Source organism: Mobula hypostoma, chromosome 2 (genome assembly GCF_963921235.1).
Source record: "Mobula hypostoma chromosome 2, sMobHyp1.1, whole genome shotgun sequence".
Classification (NCBI taxonomy): Eukaryota; Metazoa; Chordata; class Chondrichthyes; order Myliobatiformes; family Myliobatidae; genus Mobula; species Mobula hypostoma.
The window spans coordinates 205,450,739-205,467,998 of record NC_086098.1 but is presented as its reverse complement, the minus strand read 5'-3'; the positions used below and the strand labels follow the sequence as shown (position 1 = coordinate 205,467,998).

At 39.5% G+C, this 17,260-nt stretch overlaps 1 protein-coding gene across 1 annotated transcript in view; it reads left to right on the top strand.

Annotated features, from left to right (window-relative positions):
• Positions 1 to 17,260, top strand: part of LOC134342830 (cadherin-4-like) — a 781,531-nt gene that overhangs the window by 483,012 nt on the left and 281,259 nt on the right. The window contains exon 3 of the mRNA XM_063041443.1: positions 14,160 to 14,389. Coding sequence (XP_062897513.1) covers positions 14,160 to 14,389 — 230 coding nt within the window. The remainder of the gene's footprint in view (positions 1 to 14,159; positions 14,390 to 17,260) is intronic.

Below are 17,260 nucleotides of genomic sequence, written 5' to 3'. Positions count from 1 at the left end.
TTCTCAGCAGTCTTTGCACCAATAGTTCTACACTGCATGCAAATAAAAAAAATTCTTAAGCACTGTGTCAAGATGCGGCTTGAATTTTTGTGATGGTGGGGAGTGGCAAAAATTCATCTCCCACTTATATGTATGGCAATTTTTTTAAGCCAGAGAATGATTTTATGCAAGACTGTCAAGGAATACTGAGTCACAGCAGATTAATGAGCTTAAGGTTCAACACACTTATAATTGAAATGAAACCATCTCCGAGGGCTGAATGGCCAACACCTATTGCATTCCCTGATGTTAGTGATACTTTGAATTAAAACTCAATTAATAATTTGTATAGACTTTTTCAACCCCTGGATACTTACTGGCATCTAAGAATATTTAATGAAGACCTCTTTGCGGTGTATTTGGAATCAAGGAATGGATTTTGGCAGCATGCCAGGTTCATTTCACTCCTTGGTATAAGACTCAGCCCATCTTCTGAAACTCCTAAGTACGTATCTACAGACGGATACGTTACTAGATGTTCATGGTGGCCTTTCATCCCCAGAGAAAAATAGCACATCAGGTTCCATGTAAGATAAGTAACAAATGTGAATTCCATTGTACACAAGAACATGAGAAATGGGAGCAGGAGTACACTATCTGGCTGGTTAAGTTTGTTCTGCCATCTAACAAGATCATGGCTGATCTGGCCACGGACTCAGCTCCACTTCCCTACCTTTCCCCCATAACCCTTAATTCCCCTGCAGTGCAAACATCTGTCTAACTGTACCTTAAGTATGTATATTTAATGAGGTTGCCTCAATTGTGTTCTGGGCAGAGAATTCCACAGACTCTTTGAGAAAAGCAGTTGCTCCTCATCTCCCTCCCAAATCTATTCCCATTAATCTTGATGCTATGTCTCCTGGTTATCATCTCACTTACCAGTGGAAAAACTTTCTTGCCTCTATTTAATCTACCCCTTTCATATTATTTTAAATGTTTCTATAAGATTCCCTCCTCAGTCTTCTGAATTCCAGCATATGTAATCCCAAACACGAGGAAATCTGCAGATGCTGGAATTTCAAGCAACACACATAAAAATTGCTGTGTTCACCAGCAATTTTTATATGTAATCCCAAGTGACTCAATCTCTCCTCACAGGCAAAACCCCTCATCTCTGGAATCAACCAGCTGAACTCCCCTGTACCACTTCCAAAGCCAGTATATCTTTCATCAGGATGAGAAAATCTACAGAATCTGGATATCCCAGCAACACCGTATGCTTTATGTTGGAATGCTGTAGGAACTCAGCAGGCCAGGCAGCATCTATGGAAAAGAGTAAAACAGTTGACATTTCAGGCCGAGATCCTTCATTAGGACTGAAATAAAAGGTAAGAATTTAGACCAAGAAGGTGAGGGGAGGGGAGGAAGATGTGTAAGGTGATAGGTGAAACTGGGGGAGGGGTGAAGCAAAGAGCTGGGAAGCGGATAGGTGAAAGAGGTAAAGGATTGGCGAAGGGGGAATCTGATAGGAGAGAGTAGAAGACAATGGAAGAAATAGAAAGGGGTGAAGGACCCCAGAGAGGTCATGGGCAGGTACAGAGATGAGGTGAGAGAGGGGAAAGGGGATAAGGAATGGTGAAGGGCGGATGGTGTAGGGCAGTACTGGAAGTTCAAGAAATCAATGTTCATGCCATCAGGTTGGAGACTACCCAGCCAGAATGGTGCTCCTCCAAGCTGAGTGTGGCCTCATCACAGCAGTAGAGGAGGCCATGGACTGGCATGTCGAATGGGAACGGAAAGTAGAATTGAAGTGAGTGGTTACTCGGAGATCCCACTTTTACTGGAGCACGGAGCGTAGCTGCTCAGCGAAGCAATCTATCAGCTGGTCCTAGTGTGGCCTCCTGTATATCAGTGAGGCATAGATTGGGAGGCCGCTTCGCTGAGCACCTACGTTCCTGACTCAGACACTAAGCTAACTAGTTATAATTACCCGCCTTTTTGCTTACAGTTTTTTTTTTAAACAGGGTGAGATATTTGCTGTTTTCCAATCCATTGGGACCTGCCCAGTCTCAACAGAATTTCGGTAAATTATCAAAAGAAAGATCTTCTATAAATTTCACTATTTCTTTCAGTAGTTTTTTCATCACTGCCTCTTTTGTGACCACAATTGTATCAAGGTCCTACCTCTCATCACATCCATAGCATCTCTCTTTGGCGTGTCAGATGTGTCCTGCACCAGGAAGACCTACACAACATAGTTTTTCCAATATAGGCCATTCCTCTTTCTCATTTTCCAAGGGATCTCAAAGTTCAATGTAAATTTATTATCAAAGTACATATATGTCACCATATAGAACCTTGAGATTCATTTTTTGTGGGCATTCCCAGTAAATACAAGAAACACTATCAATTCAATGAAAGACCACACCCAATAATGTTCAAAAGATATCAAACTGTGCAAATACAAAAAGAAAAAATGATAAATAGCAATAAATATCAAGAACATGAGGCGAAGAGTCCTTGAAAGTGAATCCAGAGGTTGTAGGAACAGTTCAGTATTGGGTTGAATGAAGTTGAGTAAAGCTATTACCATCTGGTTCAATATCCTGATGGTTGAGGGGTATTAAATGTTACTGAACCTGGTGGTGTGGGTCCTGAGGCTCCTTTGGTCAAAAGGGGACACTGGCTCATATACTGTCCGTGTGTTAAACAGCTATAACCCAAGGACAGTATAGGTGGCGCCATGATAAAGTGCTTCTGGCTCTTTCTGACACACTAGAGCAGGAGAGATGCAAGAAGAGGACAGCTGGCACAGATTTGAGGAAGGCCATCACCTTCATCAAAGAGGGAGCTAGGCCTTTCATAACCAAACAACCAAAGCCCAATCTGCTGCTAACAGCCAGGTCCTGGGAGATGAGGGCCGATGTGGGAAGGAGGTTGCAGTTCCTGGATGTGGTGCACACATCTCTACACCCGGACATTGTACTGTGGTCAACAGAAGACAAGAAAATAATTCTGGTTGAGTTGACTGTGACGTAGGAGTAGGGATGGGAAGAGGCCCACGAGAGAAAGGCCTTGAACTACCAGCCCTTAGTGCAGGAGTATAGAGACAAGGGATGGCAGGCATGGTTGTTCCCTGTGGAGATTGGCTGCAGAGGTTTCCCAGCCAAATCAGCGCGGCAGTTGTTGTCAGATCTGGGCCTGGACGAAAGGAGCAAAAAACAAGAAGCTCGTAGGATGGGGAAAGAGGCAGAACGAGCCTCTTGTTGGATTTGGAGTAGGCGAGAGGAGGGAAGCTGGAAGCCAGGAGCAGATGGGCAGTGATTTGGCCACCACTGCTGGCCCACCAACTGGAGATTGTCGTGGTTAAGGGTCGAAACACTCAGTGAAGGTTGGGAACCACCTGATGACATCTGCTCCTGGATGAAGGCTACGGTTACCTTATAAGGTAACTGGAGAATGCACCCTGACAGGTGTATCTAACAGGATTAACATCAGAATCAAGTTTATTGTCAGTCTTATGATATGACGGAATATTCCCCAGGCTGCTCCACAAGGCGAGGGAAGAGATTGCTGAGCCTCTGGCTAGGATCTTTATGTCCTCGTTGTCCACAGGAATGGTACTGGAGGATTGGAGGGAGACGAATGTTGTCTCCTTGTTCAAAAAAGGTAGTAGGGATAGTCCGGGTAATTATAGACCAGTGAGCCTTACATCTGTGGTGGGAAAGCTGTTGGAAAAGATTCTTAGAGATAGGATCTCTGGGCATTTAGAGAATCATTGTCTAATCAGGGACAGTCAGCATGGCTTTGTGAAGGGCAGATCGTGTCTAACAAGCCTGATAGAGTTCTTTGAGGAGGTGACCAGGCATATAGATGAGGGTAGTGCAGTGGATGTGATCTATATGGATTTTAGTAAGGCATTTGACAAGGTTCCACACAGAAGGCTTATTCAGAAAGTCAGAAGGCATGGCATCCAGGGAAGTTTGGCCAGGTGGATTCAGAATTGGCTTGCCTGCAGAAGGCAGAGGGTGGTGGTGGAGGGAATACATTCAGATTGGAGGATTGTGACTAGTGGTGTCCCACAAAGATCTGTTCTGGGACCTCTACTTTTCGTGATTTTTAGTAAGGGTGGGTTGGCAAGTTTGCAGATGACACAAAGGTTTGTGGTGTTGTAGATAGTGTAGAGGATTGTCGAAGATTGCAGAGAGACATTGATAGGATGTAGGAGTGGGCTGAGAAATGGCAGATGGAGTTCAACCTGGAGAAGTGTGAGGTGGTACACTTTGGAAGGATGAACTCCAAGGCAGAGTACAAAGTAAATGGCAGGATACTTGGAAGTGTGGAGGAGCAGAGGGATCTTGGGGTACATGTCCACAGATCCCTGAAAGTTGCCTCACAGGTGGATAGGGTAGTTAAGAATGCTTATGGGGTGTTAGCTTTCATAAGTTGAGGGATAGAGTTTAAGAGTCACGATGTAATGATGCAGCTCTATAAAACTCTGGTTAGGCCACACTTGGCGTACTGTGTCCAGTTCTGGTCACTTTACTATAGGAAGGATGTGGAAGCATTAGAAAGGGTACAGAGGAGATTTACCAGGATGCTGCCTGGTTTAGAGAGTATGGATTATGATCAGAGATTAAGGGAGCTCGGTCTTTGGAGAGAAGGAGGATGAGAGGAGACATGATAGAGGTGTACAAGATAATAAGAGGAATAGATAGAGTGGATAGCCAGCGCCTCTTCCCCAGGGCACCACTGCTCAATACAAGAGGACATGGCTTTAAGGTAAGGGGTGGGAAGTTCAAGGGGGATATTAGAGGAAGGTTTTCTACTCAGAGAGTGGTTGGTGTGTGGAATGCACTGCCTGAGTCAGTGGTGGAGGCAGATACACTAGTGAAGTTTAAGAGACTACTTGACAGGTATATGGAGGAATTTAAGGTGGGGGCTTATATGGAAGGCAGGGTTTGAGGGTCGGCACAACATTGTGGGCCGAAGGGCCTGTACTGTGCTGTACTATTCTATGTTCTATGTTTCCGCCTCCACCACCACCGCCAGCAGTCCGTTCCACGCACTCACCACTCTCTGCGTAAAAAAACTTACCCCTGACATCTCCTCTGTATTTACTTCCAATCACCTTAAAACTATGTTCTCTCGTGCTAGCCATTTCAGCCCTGGGAAAAAGCCTCTGTCTATCCACACAATCAATGTCACTCATTATCTTGTACACCTCTATCAGGTCACCTCTCATCCTCCATCACTCCAAGGAGAAAAGGCCGAGTTCAGTCAACCTATTCTCATAAGGCATGCTCCCCAGGCAACATCCTTGTAAATCTCCTCTGCACCCTTCCTATGGTTTCCACATCCTTCCTGTCGTGAGGCAACCAGAACTGAGCACAGCACCACTTGGAGTCTGACCAGTGTCCTATATAGCTGCAACATTACCTCTCGGCTCTTAAACTCAATCCCACAATTGATGAAGGCCAATGCACCGTATGCCTTCTTAACCACAGAGTCAGCCTGCACAGCAGCTTTGTGTGTCCTAATTCTAGATTTCTTTTGTTTCTGATATCTAGTATACTTTATTTATGTTCATCTTTTGTTTATTTAAGTTTTTCCACCTTATTATTGGATCTTGTTGTTGGACAGATGATTTTGTCATGTTTTTACCTCCCTTTCCATATTATTTTGCAAAAAAAGATGGGTATTTGCAGGTTGATTATTTTCCACTGAGTAATGCAGACAGCTGCCGCTTAATACTTGCAGGCATTGGCTTTGAGTATAATCTTTCTCATATGTATTCTTTGGTGTCCTCATTATAATTAGTGATGGCCAATATTTAGACATATTTGTGTCTTTTCATTTTCCTCATTCTTCTGCCAATTTTGTCCCTTTCCAGTCCCCTAATTAATGTTCATTTCTTGCTGTTCAGAATTTAATGCTGTTTCTGGTATCTTGTCCACTTTTTAAAAGCTAAAATATTTACGTAATACTGTTTTTTTTTAGTTTATCATTTTTCCTAATAACCATGCAGAAGCACACATAAAAATTTTAAATTAAGCATCATTGCTCTTACTACTGTCTCAAGAATGTGTGTATGTTTTTGTGGTCAAGGTCAGTTCTGTGGTAAAGAACATTCAAGCAATGTGCAGCCAATCAGTTGCAATGCCATTGTCTTCTCCGTCATGTCTTCCTTCGATCATCAAGATCACAGTGTTGGGGCAGAAGAAAGGAAATTAGCTTCAAATAAATCAGAATGTCCGTGTTTCTGGCAAGATTGCTCTAGTCAAAAGGATACAGAAACACTGAATTGGAAACTTTGTAGCAGAAGATTGGTTACTTATGTAATATCGAGCTGTACTCATGCAGAGAAATATAAAATGAGAACAAAATACCAATCAACAAAAAAAAATTCATGTGTGTAAATTGACACCAGTGCTACTACATACTTGACAAGGGTGCATTTAGTATGGCCACCGCATAGCTCTTGGCTTGCCACCTTATTCTGGGCCACATTCAGATTGCATTAAAATGATGTTCAGGCGATTATCTGAATATTCAAATTAGGAAGGGCTTGTTTTTCAAGTGAATGAATAATGAACAAATTTCTCCTGCCCAGAGTCTAGTTTCCTGCAGTAGTGAAAGCTTTCTAAAATAAAGCAGAATAAAAACGACTTATGTATTTTGTACTTTAAAAATGTAACTTGAAATTTGGAAATTTGTGTGGGGAAATGTTTTTCACATTTCTTGATGGATGCAATCAAATAGTCAACACTTAACCATTGTAAACATACAATAAAGCTTTGAAGCTGTGTTTTTATAGATGTGTTTTCTTAACTATGCATTAAAGAATTTTGGATAATTGTCAAATGTGATTTGCAGTAGTAATTTGTGTTTTTAGATAGTGAAATGGTTAATCAATCAATAATTTAGCTGTCGATAGCAACGTTACAAGAAGTTGTTTTTCAAAATTGATTTATATAAAGCACCAAGGCTGCAGAGGAAATTAGAAAATGGACATCTCCAGCTACATGGTCGGCCTTTACAACATAAAAATGTTATTTCTCCAAGCACAAGCTCTTCCTCTTTTAAGTCAAGGGTACTGCAGTGCACTCAGGAAGGTAATTGGAAATCTGTACACAGAAATTCAAGGTCGTTAGGTTGATTTTGAAAAGAAGCAGTCAGCCAAAATAGCAAGACTCATTTTCTTTTAGTGGGGAGATTAAATTAACAAAACTCTGGTGTTTGTTTTAAAAACCTTTGCTTCATAATTCTTATTTCGTTGTTAAGTATCTACATCAGCAATGCTGATGTTTAACATTCTATGTATTAGTGTTCAGTACAACCTGGATCAGTGGGAGGAGAATGTATTTTGTAAGATGAATCTAATATTAAACATAAAGTTTTGGAGCACTTAATTGAGCCTGTTATCTTCTCAATTCAGTTTTACAACATTTAAGTATTCTGAATAATTAGTGAATATGCATATTAGAATTTGAGTATTCAGTGCTAGAAGGAATAAAATGATAAAGCATTTCAAAGGAGATTCAAAAAATATATACTGTACTCAACCAATTTTAGTTAAAGAATCCTGGTTATAGCAAGAATTCTGTCCTTCCCTGAAAGTTGGGAAGGATGTCCCCTAGTCAGAATGAAGGAACACTGTAATTCCATTAAATTAGACGTTTCAGACAACATGCTAGGCTTAACCCCCATTGTTATCCCATGATATGTCCGGCTCCATCAGCAGACCCATTGACAATGTGATATACTGTAAGTCAGTGGCACAGGAAATGCTTAACATAACAAAGTCACAATGTAGCAGTCCAAGTCTGAACAAAGAAATCTACTGATAATGATTGACTGCTTCGTTCAGTATTACATATTGAACGCTTACTGGAAACCTCATCAATGATAGCAATGGCATGGGGGTACTCTTGCAGGACATTTCAATGTGTATCACTCAGTAGTTTAGTAATATTGTCACTGTTTGAGTACTTAGTAGCTGTCAGACAAGTTGTAACACAGGATGATAGATCCAAGACAAAGGATGAAGCCTGCCCAACGTCATCTTCTGAATCTGTCTGTTGTTTATATACCTCTCTTTATACCTCTGTAATGTCTTGTGATGTCTCATTATCACACTGAGGAGAATTTCCACCATATTCTGGATCACTATCATCAAACTAAACAGGATAGACTCTGAACTTTTACTGGAACTCAGCTAGTTTCTTTGAAGTATCTTTGGCCATCAGAATTGAATTGATTATGCTTGAGGGGCGATCCAAGAGAACATGTATCACAATCCCAAGTAGCAGACACAGCAAGTAGTACATGATGTCACAACAACAATATTGCCCTCAATGTCAGTAAGTCCAAGGAATTGATTGTGGACTTCCTGAAGGAGAAGTTGATGGAATACACACCAGTCCTCATCAAGGGGTCAGAAATGGAACAAATGAGGAGTTTCAAGTTCCTGGGTGTCAGCATCTTTAATATCTTGTCTTGGGCCCAACATATTGACGCAGTTATGGAAAAGGCATGACAGTGGCTATATTTCATTAGTTTGTGGAGATTTGGTCTGTCACTAAAGACTCCAGCAAATTTCTACAGTGAACATTGGAGAGCATTCTAACTAGTTGCATCACCGTCTGATATGGAAGGGCCACGCACAGCATTGGTAGAAACTGCAGAAAGGTTGCAGCCTCCGTCAGCTCCACCATGAGCACTAGATTCCCCAGCATCGAGGACATCCTCAAGAAGTGATGCCTCAAAGAGGCAGCATCCATCATTGAGGATCCTCTTCACCCAAGACATGCTCTCTTCATATTACTACCATCAAAGAAGAGGTATAGGAGCCTGAAGACACACACTCAATGTTTTAGGAACAGTTTCTTTTCCTCACCATCAGATTTCTGAATTGACAATATTTTTCCTCTTTTTTTGCACTACTCATTTAGTTTTATATATTTCTTATAGTAATGATAGTATTTTTATGCATTGCATTGTACTTCTACCACAAAACAATAAATTTCACAACATATGTTAGTGATATTAAACCTGATTCTGATTCTGATTCTGATTTTGAAGCTAAGCAATTCGACATTCAAGAGATCGAATTAATCTTGGCTCTTCTGTCACAAGAGTTCATGAAATAGCGATCTTCAATTGAACATCTAACTAAAGCTTCATTCTCATTCATGATACCGCATAGAGCAAGTGTAAAAGAGAAGGCTGGTTGTGCTTTTAATCTTTATTGTCAAAGTGTCACTTGTATGATTCACGTTGATCGCAGCATGAGGTCCACCATCATAGTAATCGTATTAGTAAATTTGATTCACTTCTATTTTCAGAAAAGGCTATTTATCTATCCAGTGCACACTGTTATGAATCTTAGCATGATACAAGCTGCAACACTTAAGTTGGGCAATTCAATACTGCTAGATTGATATGTGGGGACCTTTGCTTCAGATCTTCGAGGATACACCATCTTCCGACTTCCTGAAGAGCCATTAGGGTGGACAGTAATTGCTCTCCTCAATAACAGCATCTACATCCTGTGGCTAATGTAGCAAAGAGTCCTTGTTGTAACCCCATTGAAAAAGGAAGCAATTCAAATGAAACAGCAGATAATTACAGTGGCCAGAAATCTCTCAATATGCTTCACACTTACCATATTACTTTGAAGTGCATTGATTATTGTTGGATAGATAAAGTGCTAAAAACAACCAATTAATATTCTGGCTTGCTGAGATAGGGAACATAGAATAAACAAACCTGGGGTTTAAAGTGATGGAACTGGCATCATTTCTCACTGCTTTTGTCAATCTTTGTTTTGTCCTGTCAGTTGCTTTATTGTTACTGATTTGAGAAATGGTAGAAAATAGTGACCATGCCCAGAGTTTATTGCCAATGCAGGAGTGGAGTAACTTGTACCGCTTATTAGCCAGTTGCATCAGAGGGAACTGCTAGCTAGCTGCAGTGTGCTAGTCTGTTCATGCCTCTGCATGGCCATGTGGAAATTGAGAATGAGCTGGAGAATTTTGTATCTGCTCTTGCTGGGACAGGCCGCAAGTGCAAGACCAGAATGTAATAACCTTCAACTTTACACCAGCCAAGTCCAGGATGTGCTGTGCAATTCAATTGATTGGAAGCAAATGTGAATGTGATTTTATATTTTTAAAATTTTAATGTTTTAATTAATTTCTATCTTATAAGTGTATTTTATAACTTTTCTTATTATTTAAAGGTACTTTAAGGATCTCTTTTAGGCAGTTTTCTCTATATTTAAATGTCACTTGAGACCATGAGTCAGGGAGTGAACACTGGGAGTGTCATGTAGAGTAAGTGGAGGTTCTGGAGTAGTGCTGGCAGTGAACAAAATCCATCCCGTTATACTTCTTTTGAATAGAGTGAGATAAGCAACAATGACTATGTGGCTGAAAGCAGGTCTGTTGCAAATGGTCTGTAGAATTGTCATTCCCTTATATTGCTCGGAGTTCTGAAGGAAAAAAAGCAATTGAAATTACAAGGTATGCTGGTGAAATTATAATAATGAAAAATAGGTGAGTGATCAGACGATAATATATATAAGCTCAGAGACATTACACATGCGTGGAATGCTTGAAAATCAGGGAAAGAAGCGGTTCAACACTAAAGTTTTCAGGGTCTGAAGGACTGCAAAGGAGAGAGGAATTTAAGTAGAATGAGAAATCTAAGGATAGAAATGAATTGTAATTGGGATGAATTGGGAGGGAGGAGTAGAACTTAAAAAAATACGTAAATAAGATTGACACTAGGAAAAGTAGTAACATCATACCCACTGTCTCTACCCCAGTCCTGACATTACACATTTTCAGGGGACTTTTTTGACCAAAATCTGCAGAAAATTATTGGAATATTAATGGAATGATATTTAGTTATCATTATTTTTTAGTTATAATTAATTTATGTTGATTCAATAATGATTCAAATTAAGGGAAAGAGGGATGATCATGTACAAGGTCAGCCAAGATCTGAATAGTTCAGGTGTTGCATTGTGTGCTCATCAACACCTTATTCAAATACACCATTTACCATTTAGTCACTATCTGATAATGAAACCTTGTCATGATGTATAATCTTCTGAAAGTAACATAATTGGAGGCAGTAAATAGGTTAATTTAAATGGTACTTTATTGCTTTAGAATTGACTTATTGAGGTTTAGAGATAAAATTTTGTTTCTAGTAGTGATCTCTGGTTTATGGGTACTGGAGAGAAAACCATGCTTCATTGCTTGTACAAATGAATAAAACCTGAAAACCTGGAGATTTGATCAATCTAAATTCAGCTGACCATTGCGCATTTGAATGTAAGGTGTATTTATTTTACAACACACTCTCTGAGGATAATTTGACTTAGTATATCGGCTTTCCAGGATGTATAATGCACCAGTTGGTAGGATAAATTGTTGGCATATGTGTATGTGATACTGGTGATAAAATGAGAATGGAGAAAATAAGAAAAATAAGATAGAATGATTAAGTCTTAGCAAGCTATTGGTTTTAGAAATCTGAAGTTTATTGGTGGAAGTGAAGGCAGATGTCAATATGTAATATTTAGATGTTTGAGATCTCAGGAATGAATGAGTCAGAGTTGATGTAATTAGTTTTGATTTCAGCACAGTGTGAATATAGGATGAGAAAGTAGGTGGAGGATTATTTATGCATTTAGAGCCAAGAGAAATGTTCAGTGCCACATTGACCACAGTGATATCAATCAACAGAGACAGGCAGAAAGGTTACGGCAAAGAGAGGAAGGTTGCAGAAAAGAGAAAGACTGTCCATCAAATGACAAATTTCTCTTTGTATCCTGTCAGGATTACAAGAGAGCATTACTGAACTTAATAAATGTTCAGATTTTATAGGGGAATAATGAAGGGAAAATAATTGTATGGCATGGAGTCAGAAGCCAAGCATCTTGGATGCAACTGTGGTGATGAACAAACTGTGGAACTTCTGTTTTTGTCCAGAGCAGATAGATATTGAGACCAGGTGAATTGTTGGATTAAAATTCAGGGTGAGGCTATCAAAGGTGAGACGCAGTACTTGCAGGTCAGACTGATTTAGAACAGAAATCTCTGGGGAATTGAATGAAGCCAGGTTTTTTCATTCTGTAATGAAAGACACACAGGAGACAACGGCATGGGTCAGCCAGTCGGTAGGTTATTGAAGATTCTCAACTTCTCAGGATGTGCAATTTTAAGGGAGGAGCATCAGCAAAAGATTTGATCGGAATGGTTAATGAGTGGACCAGGTCATTGATGTGAAGAAGAACGAGAGTTAGATTTAACAGAGCCTCTGAGAGCTCCTGAGTTAACAAGGAAGAAAAGACCCATCAAGTATAACACAAGCAACACACACAAAATGCTGGTGGAACGGAGCAGGCCAGACAGTATCCAAGGGAGGAAGCACGGTTGACATTTCGGGCTGAGACCCTTCGTCAGGACGACGCAGTCCTAAGTCCTGAAGAAGGGTCTCGGCACGAAACATCAACTGTGCTTCTTCCTATGAATACTGTCTGGCCTGCTACATTCCACCAACATTTTGTGTGTGTTGCTTGGATTTCCAGTATCTGTAGATTTCCTCGTGTTGAAGTATAACACAACTAGTGATTTAAAAAGAAAGTACACTGTCGTGAATTGGAGCTTAACTCAGAGTCCATATATAGTTGTAGCATTCATAAAATGTATGCTACCACATCTTATTGTTAAGGTTTGGAGTTGTCCTAGGTTTAGACAGGACAGTCATCAAAATGAAGTAGATTGCTCTGAGGATTTTGCCTATGTAGATGTACAGTTGAAAAAGAGACACACATAGAATGCTTCATTGACCATCATGATCCATTTACTTGGCAATTAATCCCAAAACAGAATATAATGAAAGCAAATATCAGCATTTGTAAGTTCAGAAAAGACTAATATGAGGGAAGTAATGCTTAGAAGAGGGTCTACCTATACATATGGAAAGAATGCACACATTTTCAAATAGAAAAAGTGAATAGGAGGCGAAGTTGAAAGATAGCTCAGGACAAGAAATATCAGCATCAAAGAGCAGAGGAATAGTCAAATCTGTTAGAAAGAAGATTTGGTTACAGATTGAAATAAAGATTGAAACTTTTAATGTGATAATACAAATATTTCAATACTATATGAGCAATATTGCTAAAATGTTGCCCATGGCTATTAAAAGTGATCAAAGTGAGATCTTCAAATGTCTGTTTTGTCAAACTAAATGCATAATTTTAAGATTCAGCTCATTTCCATGCCAGCACAGTGGTGTCTGCATTCTTCATATATAAATGATCACTGTTTCATTAATTCACTTATGCCACAGAAAAGAATAGTCTTCCTATGTAACAACAGTGACTCGTGGTCAATTTATTGTATCGCTTCAGTGTCATGTCTTATCTTTTTCTATTATTTCCAGTAGCCATTTCTATTTGATTAGTAGAAAGTGGATAAAATTTAGCTGCACTAGAGATGGGACTATATTTGTGATTCTCATTTTAGAGTACTGTAATGAACCATATACAGGGTTAATCCAAAAATATCTATTAGAGATGAAAGCTCCTATAAATTCGTTGTCATGTTACATTGAGAACACCTGATTAGAGGTGAATTTATAACAATCCCTCCTGAGAATATTTCACAAGTCATGTTTAATTATTTTTGGGATGGTAAGGCATCCTTTGTCCATTTCATTCGTCTTTGCTAATGGAACTGTTTGAGCAATAAATGGAAGCACCTTTTCTTAACTGACTTGGGAGGCTTCTTTCATGCTTCTCACATACTTGAGTGAAAATGTGAAGATAAAATGTACTGAGGTCTGAGAAACATATTCAGCATTCTTTGCACTAGGAGCATAGATGAAGGCTATTTCCGTGAATTGATGGCCTGTTATGAATGTATTTAAAAAAAATAAGGGACGCTTCTAGTAGGTTCTCAGGGGAAAGAGATAAGATACAACCGTCTTCCTGAAAGGTCAAATGCATTTCAGTAAAGGATATTAGATCATTTCCTTGATAGCTATTTTAAAATTGACAATTTATCGCTTGAAATTAACCATCTCTAACATGTGTTTGATTGCCTTTCTTGCTGGCTGCCTATCACGTCACATCACCTTATCTGTTTTTTTTCCTTTTCTAGTGGAATTTGATGACTGTGCTGGGAATCAAGAGATTCAGTATGAAAGTAGTAACCCTGATTTCAAAGTGGAGAAAGATGGCACCTTGAATGCAGCTCGATCAATGCAGGTCCCTACAAAGCAAGTAAAGTTCATTGTGACTGCACGCAACATTAGGACTCAAGAGAAGTGGGAAGCAGTGATCAAACTACTTGTGAAAGCAGGGGGAGGCTCAATTCACAATGTAAAAAAGGTAATCATTTTATCCATTTGGAAGACTTTTCAAAAAACCTGATAAAATATTTGAAAATGAGAGAATGTAAAGTGATTTTGATAGAGTGTGCTGAATAACATCTTAAGTAATATCTGAGACTCTTAAAACGAAATTTGCTGCCAGCTGGGATTCTGCTGCTGGTGTATACTAATTGTATCCCCCAATTACATTGAAGCCTGTATTGAATGATCAGATTTTGAACCAGTGTGGTGAAGGTGCCTGCTTGCTGGTGTTACATGGGGATCAGCAGGAGCTTGGCCCATTGTGATGAAGAATGGCAATATGTTCATTCAAGATGGAGTGTGGCTTGGCGATAAAGGGAACTTGTATAATTAAAGTTCCCATTGAAGTACTAGCCCTGCTCTTTCTACAGTCAGAGGTTGAGGGCTAATAAAATGATATGACTAAATTGTTTCATTTGCAACATTGTTTGCCAGTTAGACGGCAATCATGTTGTGCTTGTGAAGAGGGAATGAAGGTTAAGGTGGTGACAATTAAATTAGTCTGTTTATCTCGGATTCTGTTAGCTGCATTCCACCCAGTGGAATGGAGCATGTTCTAATGCCCTTTTGGCTTATGCTTTGCAGGCACAGGAAAGACTTTAAAGAGTCAAAATGTGAATTGTTTACCATTGATTATTGAGCCTCTGACAGCTCTTATTATCATAGTGTTTGCTAGGCCTGGTCAGTTAAGTTTCTGGTGGTTGGTGAATACTTCTCCAATTGTAGGTTGTTACCAGGCACTTTGATGACGCATACATATTATCCCAAGTCTCAGCGCTGGTTTCCAAATTTAATAATTGATTCAAAATAATATCCATTAATGAATTTACCTTTCCCTCTGTGCTCTAAAAGGGAATGCTAAGCAAAAAATTCTTGAAAGTTTAACTCTTTGGATTCCATTGTTGTAATTCAACTAAATATTGTGTACATTTTGAAATTATTTTATTAAGTCAAGGACTTTCAGAAATTATGCCATATATGGGCTGGGCTAAGTATGTTGGATCATTTTGGAATATTGACCCTAGGTTGACTTCCAATATCCAGTCAATATCAATGGTTCAATGTTTTAATTTAATATCAGAGAACGTATACAGTATACAATCCAAAATCCTTACACTTTGCAGACATCCGGGAAACAATGAAACAATCCAAAGACTGAATGACAGAAAAAAGTTAGAACCCCAAAGCACCCCTCTCCCTCCCATACACAAGTAGCAGCAAAAGCATTAATACTCCCTCCCTTCCCCCCACCCCCCACCACCCCTTTGTGCAAGCAATAGGAAAGCCACCAGAGACCATGATCTGGAGTCCATCACAAATTGCTGTCCATCCCCAACACCTCAACATCTCAGACAGGCTCTCTCTCTCACTAGCTGGAGAGAGCGAGGGATATCACTCCTGCCACAGGGATATTTAGGCTCTAGCTACCAGTGTATAGCAGCTTGGGATGGTTTTGATACTAGGTTTCCAGTTTCTGTCCATTGGCATCACCCTATTTCTCCAGCTATCTTTTGTTCCATTTACTTACTGCTTGTGTATGTGTGGGCAGGGCTCTAACCTTTTCTGTCATTCACTCTTTGGGGATTTTTTTTTCTATTTCCTGGATGTCTGCACAGAGTAAGGATTTCAGATTGTATACTGTGTACATTCTCTGATATTAGATTGAACCACTGAAACACCGATATTTTGTTCCAGTTATTTACAGATCCCACACAGTTAATTGAAGCTGAGCTATAGCATGAGTTTTCATTGCACCACATGCATTCTTCATTTGAAAACATGAAGCGATTGAGAACTAGGTAGGTTGTGTGTCTTCCAAAGGTATATTCTATTTGTTGTGACTGTGATCGAAGTCACTGGAGAGATACTGAAGTTGGTTTTATATAAGTCTTCATTCATCACAACAAGCAGGCATCATTCTGGAGAGACTCTCGTTAGAGGCTTGCATACCCAAAGGGACATCACATTTTGATACCCTTAAGATCAAAGGCTGATTCAATACAATTTCAATAGTTACAATGTTATTTTTTCTTTCAATATTTTGGGTTGTCAATACTTCTTTGAATTACATATCTACAGTGACAGACTCCGCTTACTGTTTAAACATCTTTGTCACAAATTAAAACACACAAATAGTCCAAAAGCTTCTGGGGACAGAAATCCGAGACACCCAAAATTAATATTGTCAGGGCTATCTCTGAGTACACAAATATCATAATTACACAAAATTATCGATAGTCTGTGTTTGATATGTTAAATGACAACATCTGTCTGTTCTGTCAGTTTGAACTCAGTCACAATGGTGCAAATATCTTAGCCCATGTTGCCTGGTTTGATGCAGGCCAATTAACACAATCCCATCATTTCAACATTTGGCTCTTGCATATGCAATTTCTTAGTCTGTGGAGCTTTTGATTTCAATTGGCTGTTTGCAGTTTACAAAAAAAACTGAAGGTTAATCGCAAGCTTCCTGAATTATTAACATTTATGCTAAGAACTGAAGCCTGGTTCTTGTCTGAATTAACATCTGCAATATTCACGTAAATCTGTCCCAGGAAGGCCAAACTTTAAAGAGTTTCTGATTAAGTGGGCAGGGAAAATGCCCTTCACTTCAGATCCCTTCCCAATTACTAACCTATGTGTGTCTACATCTACACTACCTAACATTCCTAATTGGTGATCTACGGCACTAAGGAGACGGCACTAAAGTGTTCCAGAAATCTGATCACATACTTTATACTTTATTGTTGCCAAACAATTGATACTAGAACGTAAATCATCACAGCAATATTTGATTCTGCACTTCGCGCTCCCTGGAGTACAAATCGATAGTAAATATTTAAAAAAT